This window comes from Talpa europaea, assembly GCF_964194135.1.
Source record: "Talpa europaea genome assembly, chromosome: 3".
NCBI lineage: Eukaryota > Metazoa > Chordata > Mammalia > Eulipotyphla > Talpidae > Talpa > Talpa europaea.
In genome coordinates, this window is record NC_140069.1 from 140,824,987 (window position 1) to 140,842,991 (window position 18,005).

Here is an 18,005-nt window from a genome sequence, read left to right on the forward strand (position 1 = left end):
AATAAATATAGACACTGGCTTTAAAATGATGCCTAATTTAGGGAAACTTATGAGTCAACTGAAACTAAAATACCAGACAAAAATGACTCAGAAGATGAGACAAGGGCGGATCAGAATTAATGTTTAAGGTCCTTGTATTGTTCAGAAGGCAGATAGAGACAGCAAATAACATGAGATATTGTAGGCACACATTTTAAATCAAGGGCTACCTCTATAATAAAAGAAACAAACTGTGTCATTCAGTAGAGGGAAATAGCAGAAGAAAAACAGCAAATTGACTCAATCTCATAGAAGGTAAGAAAGATATGGTTAAGGAACCAGTAAAAAATGACCCAAAGTAAGGTCAAATATAGATCACCAGTTACAATAAATGTAAGTGGATAAACTCTTTATTAAAAGACATAGAATATCAGACTGAGTGAAAAAATAATAAACATCAGTTATATATTTACAAGAAAAACATGTAAAGCAAATTAACACTGAAAGGTCAAACATAAGGGACTACAGAAAGACCTGCCAGGAAAATACTAAGCAGAGCTAGTTTCCAGCTACTAATATAAAAAGAAATAGACTATTTCCCAATTAGCTTAAGCGGCCCAAAGCAAAAGAGGGATAAAGAAATGCTTCAAATAATGAGATTATTCTTCCCACAGAATGAATCAATCACATGAAACAAGACGTCCTCGAAATCTATGGCGTTAACTGTCGTGCCTACGGGAAAGTCAACAAAACCATCTTCTTATTAAAAAACAATTAGCTTAAGCAGGCAAACTCCAGGGCAAGTTTTAGATAATTATGTGGCACAATGAAATATATATATGTATCTATATGTGTATGTGCTCACTGAGAACACACATTCTTTTAATCACGTGTAGAACATGAACAAAAAGTCACTATGTAGAGAACAAGAGAAAAATCTCAAAAAATACAAATAATTGATGACATACGCTGACCAAAATGAAATTAAACTAGAAGCAAAGAATAAAAGAGATCAGTCATAGATAACTCACTCGGTTAAAGAGAAACTCCTAACAGTTACAAAATCTAAATAAAAATAAGATGACTCTGCAACAAAACTTGCTGGATGTAGCTAAATGGTTTATTAAAAATCAAAAAGACAAAATAAATGAGCTAAGTATTGAACTCAAAAAGCTACGCACTAGAAGAACATAAAAAGCCAAGGAAGAAAATAAGATAATAAGCACAAATTAATGAGGCCACCAAAAATCAGGAAAATAACAAAAATCCTGTTCTTTGAGGTTTAATAAAACAGACAAACTTCCAATAAAATGGATTAAGAAAAGAGAGAAGGCACAAATACACAACATTAAAAATGAAAAAGAAACATACACAGATTTTTGAAACTCAACTGGGACCAATTTTAATCAACACATTTGAAGACCAACATGAATTGGGCAATTTTCTAAAAGATAGACATTATCAAAATGGACTCTAGCATTAAAACATAAGTAGATTCCAAACGTCACATAAACTGAATCATAGTTTTAAAAATCCTTCTAACATCCCCTAACACCTCCCCCCCGACTCAAAACAAATATTAGGCATAAACTGCTTTACAGGCAAGTTTTACCTTCTAGAAACTGCTATTAAGATGACAGGACAGGTGAAAAGGGTAACCCGTTCCGGTAACCTCTTCCTGGAAGCTGTGCTGACTCATCTGTAGGTGGGTGAAATGGGTGATCTGACCTTGTATGAGAAATGATTGCTGGTTGACCTCAAGAGTCCTGGAACTGGGCCTCCCTGGTGGTGCAAGGAGTTATGCAGAGCACTGTGAAGCAATCCACAGCTCCTGCAGCACGAGTTCAATCATGGGCCAGCCAGGGAGCTACCCACATGGCGCAGCAGACCTCTCCTGACTGGCCCACTGCTCCCCTCAGCAGTGTATCTCAGTAGATCTGCCTGTTCTGTTCCCCACTCTGTCTCTGGTGAATCCTCTCACCCCCCACACCTCTGTCCTTGTATGCATAAATAAATCTTTTTTTTTTTCAATGAGAAATAAATCTTTCTTTTATAAATCACTGAGATATAGCAATTATTTGTTACAGCAACATAACCTAGTAAAAGGTGAGTGTTAGCGCAGGCAAATACAAGTTCAAGGCATCCTCGAACCACTAGCATTTAAACACCAAATTTTGTTTTTAAAATCACTTTAAGGAGGTTTATAACTTGGACACCCAAATAAAATGAGGCTAGTGCAAGAAAAGCAAAGTATGAAACAATCCCTTGCCCATAAACGGTGAGGCCAAGCCGCGTGACTTGCTCTGCGGGCAGGTGTCCTATCCCCATTTCATTGATGAGGAAAGTGAAGGCAAGTGACTTGCCAGGGCCACCTGCTCACTTTGGAGTTAATTTAGTCCCATCTACTCTGCTCTTTTCTCTTGTCCCTCCAAGGGCAGGACTAGAGAGTCACGGTCTCCTTTCCTGCTAGCTACACAGGTAAGGAGTTTGGGGGAGCCGCCGGAAGAGGGAGGGGACTCCCCTCGGGACCTCACCAGAATGGGCTCCACCAGCTTCCCCTGCGGCATGGACGAGCGGTTCATCTTGGCGATGCTCTCCAGCGTGGCCAGGGCAGCCTGGGTGTTCCCAGTGGAGACATTGAACCGGGCAGATTCGGGAATAAACTGGACACAGATGACAAAGAACCTCAGTGTTGTACCCTCCATGGACCCCAGGGGTTCAGTTATCATCGCTTCATATACCATCCCATCCCATGGTCCCCAAGAAGGGCAAAGGACATAGAAATGTTGAAGGCACCCAGCACAGCAGGCATTCTCTGGTTCTCTTGCGTTCAAACTCGATTTGGAACAAAAGGTCATGTCCTTTGGCTTAGTCCCTTCTTGAAAGACAGCCTGCTGCTACTGAGCTCTGCACAAGTCTACTTCCCACGACTTGTTAAGACAATGAAATTCTTACATCTCTAGGAAGTCCCCAGTTAATGTCATTGATAGGGCCTTAACAACTGCAACTTTAAGCTAAATGACAAATACAGGAACCTCTAGGCTAACTGATGCAAGCAAGATTAAGTTCCTACAGCTTCTTTCTCATCACACAAACATCACCAACCTTCTGAAGTCTCCAAACACTTCTAATATTAAACAATAATTGGCAGTCATTCATTGAGTCAGTCATTCATTTTCCAACCAATTTATACCAGTTCTGGATGGCTGTTGACTGGAGGTTAACCCAGCAGTTCAGCGTGCAAGGCAGGACCCAAACCTGGACACACAAACACACACACACACACACACACACACACACACACAGGAACACGCATGCCAACTAGGACAATAGAGAAACACCAGTGAACTTCGTGTGCACACCTTTGGACCCTGGGAAGGAACTGGAGCACCCAGAGAAAGCCCGTGCTGATGTGGGGAGAACGTGCCAACCCCACAGACAGTGGCCCCGACCAGAATCTGTTTGTTTTTTTCATCAACATTATAGAAAACAGCATTGGAGGGGATGACAGTATTGGAGGTGCTGCTGTAACTGGTGAACGCTGCTGTCCCGGGGCCCCCTGGAGCCTCTCCACGGCTCCACCACCCCAACCTCTCCCCAGACACCCTAGGATCACCCCACAGCACAGCAACCTAAAGGGTCCCCCAGCATTCCCCAATCAGTCCTGATGACAAGTCACTCAAGCCATGATTGTTGAATACTTTGACCACACTCAGAATACAGCTGAGGCCTCTGCTGAAGCCAGGCCCTGGAGCATCAGCTTGCACGCTCCCTACTCCTAAGGCCACACGCCCATCCAGGGCCAGTTGGTTCTTCCTCAGAAGCGTCTCCCGAGAAGCACCTTGCTTCCCATTCTCACAACTAATGGGCGAGTCAGGTCTTCCTCATCTTCCACCAGGATGCCCACACTTCCCAGTGCTGCTCTGGCCTCTGCTGCCCTCCCTCCTGCCCCAGCTGCACACAGCCCCATGGTCCTTCCTGGCATACACCCTCTTCTGGCACCCCTAGCATGCAGGCCTATCTTCCCAGCCTGTACCCCAGTAGCAACCCTCTCTCCAGCCACTCCAGCTACCTGCTCTCCCCAAATTCATTCTGCACTATCACACCATGCACATCAGCTCTGCTCAAATGCCCTATCCACATGAGCTGATTGAGACAGATAACTTGAGTCAAGAGGTGGACATGTGAAAGAGATCTGTGGGGCAAAGGCCACCAGTCAGCTGGGCGGGAGGGCAGGAAGGGCCCCACGAAAGTCCTTACCTTGAAGGCCATGATGAGGATGATGCCAGGAATGGAGGCAATGCGGATAAGCCAACGCCACCCAATGGTGGGGATGACCACGGAGCCCAGGCCGATGATGAGCAGGGAGCCAGCAAGCCAGAAAACCTGGGGGTGGGGGAGGGGGGAAGGAGAAGATTAGAATTCCTCCTATCAAATGTGCTTATTGTGGCCTCTCTCGAGAGCTCCCGGCCAGCAGTTTACCGGCAGGGCTATGTGTGGAATTAGAGATTTCCGAGGAAGATCAAGAGACAAATCCTACACAGGTTGTATTTGAGGAGCCTGTGAGATGTTCAAGTCACTATCAGGATATTGGCCGTCTGGGTCTGAAGTTCAAGCAGGTCCTCTTAATTGTAGATAAAGATTTGGGGGGTCATAAGCCTCTAGATAGCTATATCCACTGGAGTAAATGAAAGACCCAGGGAGTCTTTAGTGCTCTGGGCTGCTGTGCTCCAGCTGTCACTGTGGAATGCTAGAAGTCCTGGGCTCAGAAAGCCAGGAATTGGACCTCCGCCATGGAGCAAGAGATAACAGACTTGACACAAGTACAAACAGTGTGTTAATCCAGCACAATCAACCCGCCAGAAGAAACTCCGCATGCATAACATGCTAGAGCGTCAGAAGACGAGTAGAATCGCTGTTGTTCCTCACCTGAGACAAGGGCAGCATATAGCCTCGGTATCTGGTAGGCAAAAATTCAGTCTTTATGATTAACCTAGATAGGAACAGGGGATACACAACAACTTTGTTTTTTATAAAACCAAACCAAATACATTTTTTAAACAGGCATCATTCTTCTTGTCACAAGGATAAAGAGTGCAAAAACACAGACAGTCAATACAATGAAATAATAAGAAATGTGTAATTTGGTCTCTGTGCCAGATTAAAGACAGTTGGTCTTAAATAGCTGTTCCTAGCACCGAGGTCCCAAAACTCTAGGAATGTTCTGGGTGATAGGGTCATCTTTTATATTTCTTCCTCTATAACATTTTTCAATTGAGGTAAAACTCTCTGGAGAGTAGATAAGTCCAGTCCTTTTGGAAAACATTGTGGTTTTGATTTGCGTTTTCCTGATGCTGAACTTTTTTTCGCGTGCCTGTTGGCCATCTGTACGTCTACTTTGGAGAAATGTCTATTGAGCTCTTTGCCCACTTTTTGCTTGGGATTTTTGTTACCTTTCTGTCGAGTTGTAAGAATTGTTTGTTGCTCTTGGATCTATGGATATTGTCATATAAGTGTGGGATTATTTCTAGGCTCTTGATTCTTTTCCATTGTTCTGTGTCTGTTTTTATTACAATACCACACTGCTTTGATTCTACGGCCTTATAGTAACGTTTGAAGCCTGGGAAAGTCAGACCTCTATTCTGTTTTTGTCAAGATTGTTCTGGTCATTTGGGGTCTTTTGTGGTCCCCAAATTTCAGTAATATTTGCTTTATTTCTTTGAAGAATATCATTGAAATTCTGATAGGAATTGCATTGAATCTATATTTTAAGAAGCTTGGAACTTTTAGTCCTAACCCTCATCCTCCAAAGAAGGGATAGGGGTTAAAAATGAGTTGATAATCAATCATGTCTTTGTGATGAAGCCTCCGTGGAAATCTCTGAAGTACAGGGTCTGGACAGCTTCCAGGTTGGTGAACACATCTTTATGCTGGGAGGGTGGCACACCCCAGCTCCACTGGGACAGACCCTTCTATGCTGGGATCCTTCTGGGCCTTGGCCTACTTTCTCTTCTTCCAGCTGTTCTTTTGTATGCTTTCAAATATTGTTTGCAGTAAATAAGTCCTTGTAATAACAATAGTAAGTAAACTGTTTTCCTGGTTTTCTGTCAGTCACGCTAGCAAATAATCAACCCCAAGGAGGGCTTTATGGGAACTTCCAGTATGTAGTCAAATCAGACAGGAGATGTGCTAAGTTGAGATCTACAGTGATTAGCATCTGAAACAGGAGGTCTGGCCCCTTAACCTATGGGGTCTGCACTAACTCTGGTCATTGTCAGAAACGAATCGAATTCTAGGCCATGCAGCTAGTGTCCAAGAATTCGTTGGTGTCAGAAAAAAATCCACACATCTGTGTCAAAAGCATTGTCAGAAGTAGTGACTCTGAGCATGTGAAGGAAAGAGGAGAGAGTTTTCCCTAGAAATCACACTTCAAAATATAACTGTGATAGTTAATATCCACAGAGAACAATAAGAAGTAAAATCACAACTATGTTTCTGTTTGCATTTTTATTCCCAAAGTCACTGAAATATCAGTTATTTCTTCTCGAAGCTATCTCTTACCATTTATGAGATATTAGTCTTACCTCTTTCGCCAAGAGGAACAATAGCAAAGTATCTGGCCAAGCCTTATTCCCTTTCCTAAAATGTACTTGGGATACAAGTGACAAATCGCTATGATGTACATCTGAAATTGCATCTTACGTCAATTATACATCAATCAAAATAAATAGATAAAAGTAGCCTACTTGGATAAAAATAAATTAAATACATTTGGGAAAATAAAACATGGTCAGGAGAAGAGAAATAGTTCCCCCAACTAATGATGACAAAGCACAGGTTTCTAATTAACTACACATTAATTTTGTAAATAGAAGAAAGGAGGGACTCATATTCCACCAATTTCCTAATTGTTCTTCTCTGTTGCAGTTATTATTTGGGGTTTGGTGTTTTAGACATATTTTGGGGCTGCTTCCTGAGGGATGATTTCAAATTCTTCCTAACTTCTATTCCCTTGGGGCTCTGTAGCGCAGAGTGATGCTTAACTTATGCCCCGGGGAAAAATGAGTCTTTCCCTAACACATTAAGGTTATAATTATGTGCCTCAACATCTCTGAACATATTCTAAGGGTAAATAACTCCAAGACCATCTAGGAGAGAACATAGGGGGAGTCCTCTTTGTTTAAGGGAGGACCCCAAGTCCCTGCACATTCAGCATCACATATTTCATGCACACACACACACACACACACACACAGATAGTGCACACTTAACCAAGGGCAGTAGAGAGACAAGAGGCAGCGCATTTATTTCAACATATCTCACCCTGCTTTGCAAATTCCCTTTGAAGTTACAGGGCAATAGTACTTTAAAATGGTTATTCCCAAATGTCGCAGGTGATTATGGGCAAACTAAACTCTTGCAGCAAATTCTGAAGAAATGAATAGATTGCAATGGGTTGACATTTTTGCTCCCTATCTCATGTAACACTATTTGTTAGCATCTAGTCTACTGAAATATTATTCATCTAAAAAGTAGTGATCAGCTTTAGGAACCAGCCTAGCACTCTGCTAGCCTCACCACCAAACATCATTTTAATGAGCAAATAGCTCCTTATGGAATATGCAGCCATGATTGGAAAAAAAAAATTCAAAAATAATTAGCACAAGTGAAATCTATTAATTTGCACCATGTGATGCTGTTAGTCCATTAACCAGTGTGTGTGTTAGTGTCTGGGATGTTCACACATTTCTCTCCAAGGCTCTCCAGGCGGAGTCTTACCCTTGTGAATGGCCAGACACGCCACAGCCCACCATCGTCCTCAGGAAGACAAACCAGATGTATGAGGGAGAAAAAGAGGTCAGCAAGGAGAAGTAGGCTCCCCACAGGAAGGAGATGAACAAAATCTGAAGCAACAAAAGGAGACTTATTATTAGGATCTGCCTCCATGGAAGGTAGGGCGGAAAACCTAACTCCTGAAGGTGGTTTTTAATTTCCATCCAGAGGTCTGCGTCTCTGAAGGTCTAGTCTACAGCAAGACGACTGAGGCCTGACAATCACCAACCAGGAAAATCATGCAATGGTGTGAAATCTGCAAGCCCAGACGCTTCAAGTTCAGATCACCCTTCAAAACTGCCCTATGGCATCCACACTCGTAGGTAGCAGGAACCTGGGCTTGTAAATGAGGTTGCAAAAGCTCACCCGCCCACCCAGCTCCTGCCCACAGGGATGTCATGAGCCACAAAAACACATTGTGGGGGGTGTCTTCCTGGTGGCGCAGCAGTTAAAGCCTCAGCGCTATCAACCTGTCACCAGCCACTGACGCCTGAGTTCACTCCCTGGCCAGGGAGCTACCCACGCAGCGCAGCAGACCTCTCCTGTCTCACCTGCTGTTCCCCTCAGCAGTGTATTTCAGTAGACCCACCTGTTCTGCTCCCCACTCTGTCTCTGATGAATCTCTCACCCTCACCCCGCAACTCTGGCCTACACCCCAGTTATTTTTGCATAAATCAATAAAAATAAATCTTTTTAAAAACACACTGTGTGGGAATGAGTGTAAGCAGAAAATGTAAGGTCCTTGCTTCTTCTCTGACCATAAGAATAACACAGTCCACAGTGAAAATATAGAAAGAAAAAGAAATAAAAATATTTGCACATCTAATAATCTCTACTGCTTGCCCTAAAACTTAGCAACTGAGATATTGTCTACTCCAATCATTAACCTGTTTTTCTTTGTTTCCATAGAAATGTCTCTTATTTTACACCTGATTGCTTGCAAAAGAAAAATATATATTTGAATCACTCTTGAATCTCCAACCCAGAGAAAATAATGTTAATATGATTTTATCTAATTTTCCCTGTTTGTAAGGGAAAACATGTTTTAATTTTTAATATAAACTTTCAAATTTATGCATTCAAAAGTTATCCATTTGTATGGTTATTGGTAGTTTCTGACATCCACACAGCTTAACTTGTAAAACTTAACTCTTGGGTTCTTGTTTTAAATTGTATTTTTTCTTTTTAAGATTTATTTTATTTATTTTATATAAGAATCAGGGTACAGGCCAGATGCACAGGAGGGTGAGAGGACCCACCAGAGACAGAGCAGGGAACAGAACAGGCAGACTGACAAAATGCACTGCTGAGGGGAGCAGCGGGCGTGACAGGAGAGGTCTGCCGCACCATGTGGGACCCTCGCCGGCCAGCCAGGATAGAACCGGCGCTGCAGAGGCTGCGGACAGCTTTGCAGCGCAGCGCTCAACCGCCTGCGCCACCAGGGGAGGCCCAATTGTATTTTTTTCAATTGAGGTGACATTGGTTTACAACACTGATATGATTCGGAGGTAAAGGGCCCTACCTCTTCAGATGTATGTCACCACCCCACACCTACCACCCAAGCTCCCACAGTCTCCACCACAGCCCATTATGCTCCTTGCCCCCCAACCCCCCTCCACCTCTGGAAGCCTCCATTTTAGAGTCAGATTTCTTTTTTAAAAAAAGATTTATTTATTTATGCATACAAGAGCTGGGGTACAGCTCAGAGGTGTGGGGGGTGAGAGGATTCACCAGAGACAGAGTGGGGAGCAGAGTAGGCAGATCAACTTGAAATACACTGCTGAAGGGAGCAGCGGGCAGGGCAGGAGAGGTCTGCTGTGCCATGTGGGTCAGCTCCCTGCCTGGAGATCGAACTCAGGCTGCAGTGGCTGGTGATAACTTCACAGTGCTGAGACTTAACCCTTTGCACCACCAAGGAAGTCCCCTACAGTGAGATTTCTAAGATTTGTTTTGGTTTAGTTTTGTCTGTTCCTTGGCAAAACATCGTAAAATGTTCCATGGGAAAGATGTATAATACATGTGATATAATGTATAAGCCTTTCCTCTACTGCTGAATGCTGGCTTCACAATTTCTGACTATTAAAATAACCTGTGAGCATGTCTGAGCATAAATCTCTGTGGTTCTCTAGTGATCCAAATAGGCTAGATTTCTGGAAGCGTATCATGTGATTAGGGGGATGGATATCCTCAAGTTTCTTGATTCATATTGCCCTGTGGACAATCAGAAAAATTATACCAACAGTATGTGAGGAAGTCTATATACTTATAGGGTTCTTTAAAAAAAAATATGGATTTGATAAGGTATCACATACCTTGGTATGTGATTTTGCATTTGACAACTCTTGTCAATGAAATTTTTCAGGGTTTCTTGACCATTTATATTTCTTTTATAAAGTGCCATTTGGTAGCCTACACTTTGTTGAGATGCCTGTCTTTTCCTATTTACTAATAAGGCTATGATATAACATACAGCCAATTCTCAATTGTCGATAAAATTACAAAGAATAAAATTTTACCAAGTGCTCTTTCTGACTATAATGTCATAAAGCTAGAAAGCTTTTTCAAAAGTTGAAACAAACTAAATACATGGAGACTGAACAACATGTCACTTAATTAATGCTGGATTAAAGAAAGAAATTAAGGCAAAAATAAACAATACCTTGAAACTAATGAAAAAGAAAATACAAACTATTCAGAACTAAGCAAAAGCTGTCTTAAGAGGGAAGATAATTGCAAGAAGAAGTGAGAAAAAGCCAAATAAACAATATCACACCTAAAGCACCTTGGAAAACAGAAACAAACAGACCCAAAATTAGGAGAGAAACAATAAGAACAGAAGTAAATTAACTAGAAATGAAAAAGACCATACAAAAAAGCAATGAAACTAAGAGCTGGTTCTTTGAGAAGATCAACAAAATTGATGAACTATAGCTCAGCTATCAAAGAAAAGAAGGAAGAAGACATTAAGAGAATTAGAAATGAAAGAGGAAAAATTAGCACAGATAGCCCAGAAATACAAGGATTATCAGAGAGTATTATGAACAACTATACACCAATAAATTTGATAAGTTTGAAGAAATGGACAAATTTCTAGAACAATATAGTTTACTAAGACTAACTCAGGAAGAAACAGAAAAGCTGAATAAACCAATCACTATCATGGAAATTGAAACAATCAAAAATCCCCCCAAAAACAAACACCCAGACCAGATGTTTTACAAGCAAATTTTGTCAAACCTTTGAGAACTTACACCCATCTTGCTCAAATTATTTCTAAAAAATCCAAAAAGAGGGAATGCCCCTAAAATATATAGCCAATTCTATTAATGTTTTCTTTTGGGGTTCCCTCCATGTTTATGCTTGGAAAGGAGACAAGAAAGAAAAGAAGAGAGGGGCCTCCCTGATGGCGCAAGGGGTTAAGACACAACCTATGAAGCTGTCTGCAGCCTCTGCAGCACCAGTTCAATCCCTGGACAGGGAGCTACCCACATGGCGCAGCAGCCCTCTCCTGACTCGCCCGCTGCTCCCCTCAGCAGTGTATTTCAGTCAATCTGACTGTTCTGTTCCCCACTTTGTCTTGGTGAATCCTCTCACTGCCCACACCTCTGGCCTGTACCCCAGCTCTTGTATGCATAAATAAATCAATCTTAAAAAAAGAAAAGAAGAGAGACATGGGTTAATAGTCAGAAGACACAAATTCATGACTTGATGTTTACCCTCAGTAGATGTGTGATTGATGTGTGACCTTGAGCAAGTGGCTTCATTCCAAAGATACCCCAAAGTGAGCTAATGTGAAGCTGCTTATATCTATACCTGCAAATTCCCACATTCTAGTATGTTTTAACTATGCGTGGCCATCAACTCCATACCTGGGCCACTGGGAACAGTCGTGAGAACAGGTACCTCGGAAAAGACAAGAAAGCAAGAGGACAAGCCTGCCACCCAGGCATGTGCTAGCCCAGGAGGCTACTTCTGCACTCTCTAGTCTGGATCTACACAGGGAACGGTGTGACATCACCATGAAAGACACGGTGCTGACATCACCGTGAAAGAAAATTCCAAATTATCCTTTGAGGCCAACCTACCTTCCAGCGGCCATATCTGTCAGCCAGGACACCGAAGAGGATGCTGAACACCATGTAGCCAAAAAACACCATCTGGAGGTGGGATGAGGGGATATAATAGAAGACTGATAATCTGCTAATTTACTGCATTAAGTGTTCCTCCAATTCAAGTTTAAGTGCACTGGAAATGGACTGGGGTGAAGGTGAAGAAGAGGGTTTTGCAACTGGCTGATCCCACACCTGCCCCACGTGGAAACAGGTCCAAGAGCAGGTACCTGCTTCCCCTCTGATCTGAGATGAGATCATTGTCCCCACTTACTCATAGACATAATTGTGAATTTCTGTTTTAATTAAAAAAAAAAAGTCCCTGTTCATTCATGTTCTGCATTATTGCACACACAGATGGAAACTTCTAGAAGGAGCCTTCCTTCAGATTACTCCAGAGGAACATAAACTTTAAACAAACACCAAAACCAATCATTCATTCAGAAACACTGTTCAAAACCAAGTCTCTTCGTTGCTTATTCTCGCACTGGCTTGTCTGACCTAGATAAAATTCAAGAATTTGGAAAGACACCAGCATTTTAACTGCAGCCTGAGTTGTAATCTGATGTCCTTGCTTCAGACTACTTATTTTTCTGCCTTCAAGTAGTTCTAAGTTTCATTTGCTTTCCTTTCTAGAAAGATCTCCCTATCTGATTGCTTCCAGGGTCATCAAAGGAAAAGTGTCAGCTTGCACTCCTGATGTAATTGCCAGTGGAAAAACTGTTTGTCTCAGCTGCCTGCTTTACAGTCTCTTTCTCCCTTCTCATAAGGAAGATTCCAATGCATTTCTTCTGCAGGGGACTAGAGAAAAAATAAAAGCATCGTATCTATTCTTGAATGATGAATTTCCCTCTGTGCACACTGTACTTTCTAGGACAGAACTGGAGGGGGAGGGGAGAAGCCAGTGCTTCCTCAAAGCCAGCCTGGCATAGCTGAGGCTCCATTATGGTGATTTCTCACCTGTCTTGAGCAAAACAGTAAAAAAATAAAGACCCTGGGCCTCCCTGGTGGAGCAGCGGTTGAGCACTGGGTTGCGAAGCTGCCCTCAGCCTCTATAGCACCAGTTCTATCCCTGGCCACGGGCAAGTGTCCCACATGGCGCGAAGACCTCTCCTGCCGCCCGCTGCTCCCCTCAGCAGTGTACTTCGATCCTTCTGCCTGCTCTGCTCCCCGCTCTAGCTCTGGTGAATTCTCTCACCCTCCCGCGCTTCTGACTGTACCCAGTGCTTGTATAAATAAATAAATAAATCTTAAAAAAAAAAGAGTTCTTAAAAAAATAAAGACCCCCCCCCAAAAAAAAGACCACAGAATATTTTTTGCCTTAATCTAAATTTATTAAATATGAAGAGCTCTCTTTATTCCGGAATAATTTCCCTTCTGATTACTGTTATGAACACACCCTTCTTTTTTAAAAGATGAAACTAATTGAGGAGGTTTTCATCCTCTTTTTTTCCAATGGGCTTATAAGTCAACTACATACACGTACTCTAATGTCAATCCTGTCAGCCTCTCAATTTTTTAAAAATTATATCAGTTGGTAATCTCAAAATTTGAGTGCTCCTGAAATGAAGCAGTTTCTAGGATGGAATCAGAAATGATCAAGCTCCTTCTAGAAAGGAAAGGTCAGCTAATATTTTTCCTTTCTAATCAGACTGGAAAAACTGGAACTACCCATCTGCCCAGGGCAGGTAGAAACTAGTTCTTTGGACTTGAAATATTTTTGTTTTGAAGGGGAACAGAGCCGATCACCCCAAAATGTTCCACCCTGGAATCTGGATTGGTTGGCACTGAAGGTCCTGGAGATGCAGCAGATTCCAGAAAAATTTTACCTCGCCCTCAATCAACTACCTGAGAGAATTCAGCCTTCTTATCTAACAGCCTGTCTGTGATTATCTCCCTGTGAGTTCTTCTCCCTGGGGAGACGGGGCACCCCACACACACACACACACACACACACACACACACACACACAATACTTAGCCTGGATGGCGTATAAGAATCAATTCCCCAAGACACCTGTATTTTATGGGGACAACACCTGAGAGGAGAAATCAAACACTGTACAAAAATGAACAATTATGTAAAAATATATAAGTAAATCAGTAAACAAAACAAACAAACAAAAGAATCAATTTCCCAATTGCCCTGAGCTCTCATGTCTTTGGAACCCTCATGGAAACAAAATCAAATTTACGTCTTTCCTGGTCATCTGTCCTATGCCAATGCAACAGTCAGGTCAGCCAAAGAAGCCAAAAGGGAAAATCTTCTCACCCCTACCATATTTATTAAGATGTTCTCTTATGTTAATAGACTAAACCACAACTGGATTACACTAAATTAGCTGATTAATAAAGATGAAGGAAATAGTGAAATAAGATTAACTTTCAATTTTACACTCCCAGAAGTGGCAGAGTTTTTTCTTTCTTGTTTTCTTTGCAGTCAGTGTCATGAACTGCCTTCCCTAAGTTCCCCTGCTGACCATTAAGCTCCGAAACCCTGACTCCAAGCCCATGTGAACCCCACAGGCTATCATCCTGCTTGGGGGACCTATAATCGCGACCTATAATCCTGCATGAGGGATCTCAGAGACAGAAAACTCATTCACTCCCTGGCCCTCTCCCTCCCTCCCCTTGGGAGGTCTGCTCTTTTCTGCTGCTATTTATGTTTTGTGTAAATGACACTTCTGTTTCCGATTTATGCACCGCAGGCAGTCTTGTTTCCTCAGCACTCACTCTCCTGCTCACAGGCTGTGAGGGTCACAAATCACCCTCAGGCTTTGAAGTGGCTCCATCAACAACTGTTCAGGCCAGTTACCCCGAAGTCAGAGTTGCAGTTGGGGAATGAGAAGCCTGGAAGATGTGAGCTCTGCCTCTCGCTGACTCTGCCCGGGCCCCTCCTGGTGGCAGGCTGTGGGCAGTGAGGCCAGGGACAGTGGCCAGGTCCTCAGGGACTCACAGCAGGGACACAGGTGACAGCGACTCACAGACGGGGGAGATGAGGGACTCAGAGCAAGAAACAGCTTTATCTTGGGGGAGCTGAATTATCTACACAGTCTTTTGGGCTGTGCATAAAAGCAGATTTGCAGATTTCCTGCCTGTTTGGGTATAAAACTGGATGCCAGATTTCCTGGCCTCCCTGACACAGCAGGAAACACAACTGGGCTGCTCGCATCACCTGAGAAGAGATCTGAGGTCAGCGCCGCCGGTGAGGGGACATTTTTCCTGGGACCCAACACAGATGAGAATTCCCAGGTAAACTGGGTGAAGGTATGAGCGAGGGCTGCTGTCTGTCCAGAACCCCAAGAGACTAAGGCCAAGGACAGCTTCTGGCATCTCCACTGCCAGTTTCAGACCCTAATTCTCAGGCTTTAACAAAATCTCACCCTCCTTTGTGGTCTCCGCCACCTGACTCTATCTCTGCCACCCAGCACGGTTACCACCTCCCACACACCCCCCTTTCAGTGAGGACTTGGCACCTGGCTCCGTGCCTCCCGGGCTCTATTGGTCGCGTCTTCCTGAAAACCGACTTCAATATCCGAGTAATGGGCTTCCCTGGTGCGCAAGGGGTTGAGTACAGCCCTGTGAAGCTATCCACGGCCTCTGTAGCCCAAGTTCAATCCCCGGTCAGGGAGCTCATGGCGCAGCAGACCTCTCCTGTCTCTCCTGCTGCTCCCCTCAGCAGTGTGTTTCAATCTGCCTGTTCTGCTCCCCGCTCTGTCTCTGGTGAATCCTCTCATCCATCCTGCACCTCTGGCCTGTGCTTGAATGCATAAATAAATAAATCTTAAAAAAAAAAAAAAAAACCCAAGTAAATCGATTCTCCACTCCTCACTGGGTTTTCCTTGACCTCCTCGGTTGAGGGGTCACCTCAGGATGCTCCGTCACTAGTGCTGCCCTCTCACCACCCACACTGCCGCCTCAGCCCCTCCTACTTCCTCCACCCTCCACCCGTATCTCCTGGGGGTCTTGGAAACTGGCTACATCCCTCCCCAGAGCCCTTTGACGACTCCCCTCCTCCGCAGTGTGGCCGCCAACATTTTTATGCATGACGAGCCTACTTTAGGATTAAAAAAGGTTTAGCAGAGCTCTGCGTGCGCAGGTGTACCTCACTATCACTTAATGAGAAAGACACAGACGATGACATCATCATGCATTTACATAAAATTGGCTTTTGTTATACAAAATGGCTATTTGAAAAACTCTCCTGCCTACGTGGGTCAACTAGTGCTTTGTGCGGAGGACTTGAGCGCCTGGGCCCGCGCTGGGCGGCGGTGGCCCACAGAGGGTGTCCGGGCACAGACTCGGGGTGCTTCGGCCCCCACCTGTCTCTGCAACCTTGCTTCCCCTTGCTCCCTTGTCCTCACTTCTTGCTCCAGCAACACGAACTGTTGTACTTTCCACAATACACAGGCCTGGGCATGTGGGCACGAGCACGCGCACACACACACATGTGCTGTCTACTGGCAGTTCATTGATACTTAAAAAATGCCTGTCGAAAGAATAATGGATAATACCTTATTGCACGCTGTGCAAAGCCTGGTGTGTAGGTCACAGGCTATTTATAACGGTCTGGGGGAAAGCTGTCTGCGTCACACAGTGCAATTCATTGAGGGTGATTTGGTGATTGGTTCAATTGCAGTGGTCCAACTAAGCAGCCTTTTCAGGATATGAACTAATAACCATAACTAACTGATGGCTTCAGAGTTAGGTTCACAGATTTGCCTTTTTCTCTTCCAGGTTTTGCCAGGAGCCAGAAAATAAATGATTGAAGGTTATACGCTGTAGAGGGAAAGAAAAGGGGAGAAAGACCTCCTGTCTTGGAAGCCAAGACACCAAAGGGTGAGGCCTCCTTGGGTTCTCAGTCCCAGGGGATGGGGGGCGGGGAGGGGCAGCCCTGGGTCCTCAGTCGGCTCGTCAGCACAGGAAGCAGACACTCACCGTGGTCACGAATGCCACCTGCCAGTTCTCCAGCTGCCATTCGCAGCGGATCACGGGAGACACAACCGCTATTAACATGATCTCCATGGCCTCTGCAACCTTAAGGCAGAAAGGGAAACAACATGGCTAAATGCCAACTTATCATCACTCTTCCCATCTCTGTTTGTCCTCCTGAAGGCCCTAACCTCCTGCTTCGCCTCCCTCCTTTAGAGAGCACCAGGTGGGTACCTTCTGCACTGCTGCTGGAGTAAAGGCGGCTAGAGAATGTGAACTTTCATGGGTGTGACATTGACATGAAATGTCACACCCATGTGACATTTCATGGGTTTGGACAACTTGAGATGGTCCCAGATTCATGACCCATACTCAGGTGCGATGCCTTGTCTCTCAGCTGGTCCAGCCTCCTCAACCACCTCACTTTGTTGTTTTACACTTGTCATCAAGAAGATCTCAGGGGTTACCCTTGCAAATAATTTTTTACATATTTCCTGATCACAAACCTTGGGGAAGCAAGAATTGTGAAAACTAGAGCATAGCAGCAAGCACAAGCAACACGAGTTCACCATCAGGAAAGAATGTCTACCCAGTAAACCTCTTGCCTTTCTTTCTGACCCCCTGGGAGAGCAAGGCTTTGGAGAGAGATCATCAGAACTCCAGCTCATATGACCCTTCAGCTGACACCATTTAGCTGAACAGTGAGTGTCGGGGCTCTGGAGAGGTGTCTTTCTCTTCACTATCTTTGCCCTCCCACCTAAAACCACTCTTGTGCTGACCGCTTGTCTTCAACTTTCCAGTCCCATTGTCACGCTCATTAGACATCTCAACATGGGGTTTGTACATATTCTCATGGACCCACAAAAGAGGAAGAAGCTGTAGTTTTGTAGCACATCCCCACATTTTGTGAAAGTCCTGGGGCTGAGCTGTCACTCTCTTTTCCTCAAAATAGCAGATGATACATAACAAGCCTTCATCAGCACCACTTACCGGGTCTGGAAATCTGTAATTACAACAGGTGTCCTGGGTGGTTCTGACTCACAAAATGTTTGAAAACCACGTTTCTGATTTTACTTAGAATCATATCCTAGCTTTCTCCTCTCTTCCCACTATCTCAATCCACGGCATTTTTAAAAGGGGCATTGAAATCTCA

The 18,005-nt window shown here is 43.9% G+C and overlaps 1 protein-coding gene across 1 annotated transcript in view; it reads right to left on the minus strand.

The window, feature by feature from the left end:
- The window catches only part of SVOPL (SVOP like), a gene marked incomplete at its 3' end in the record, with an annotated part of 43,571 nt that overhangs the window by 24,991 nt on the left and 575 nt on the right, over positions 1-18,005 (minus strand). Inside the window, exons 3-8 of the mRNA XM_084230657.1 lie at positions 16,859-16,957; positions 11,898-11,969; positions 7,759-7,883; positions 4,909-4,972; positions 4,240-4,365; positions 2,514-2,642 (exon numbers count right to left, since the gene is read on the minus strand). Of these exons, the coding sequence (XP_084086783.1) occupies positions 2,514-2,642; positions 4,240-4,365; positions 4,909-4,972; positions 7,759-7,883; positions 11,898-11,969; positions 16,859-16,957 (615 nt within the window). The remainder of the gene's footprint in view (positions 1-2,513; positions 2,643-4,239; positions 4,366-4,908; positions 4,973-7,758; positions 7,884-11,897; positions 11,970-16,858; positions 16,958-18,005) is intronic.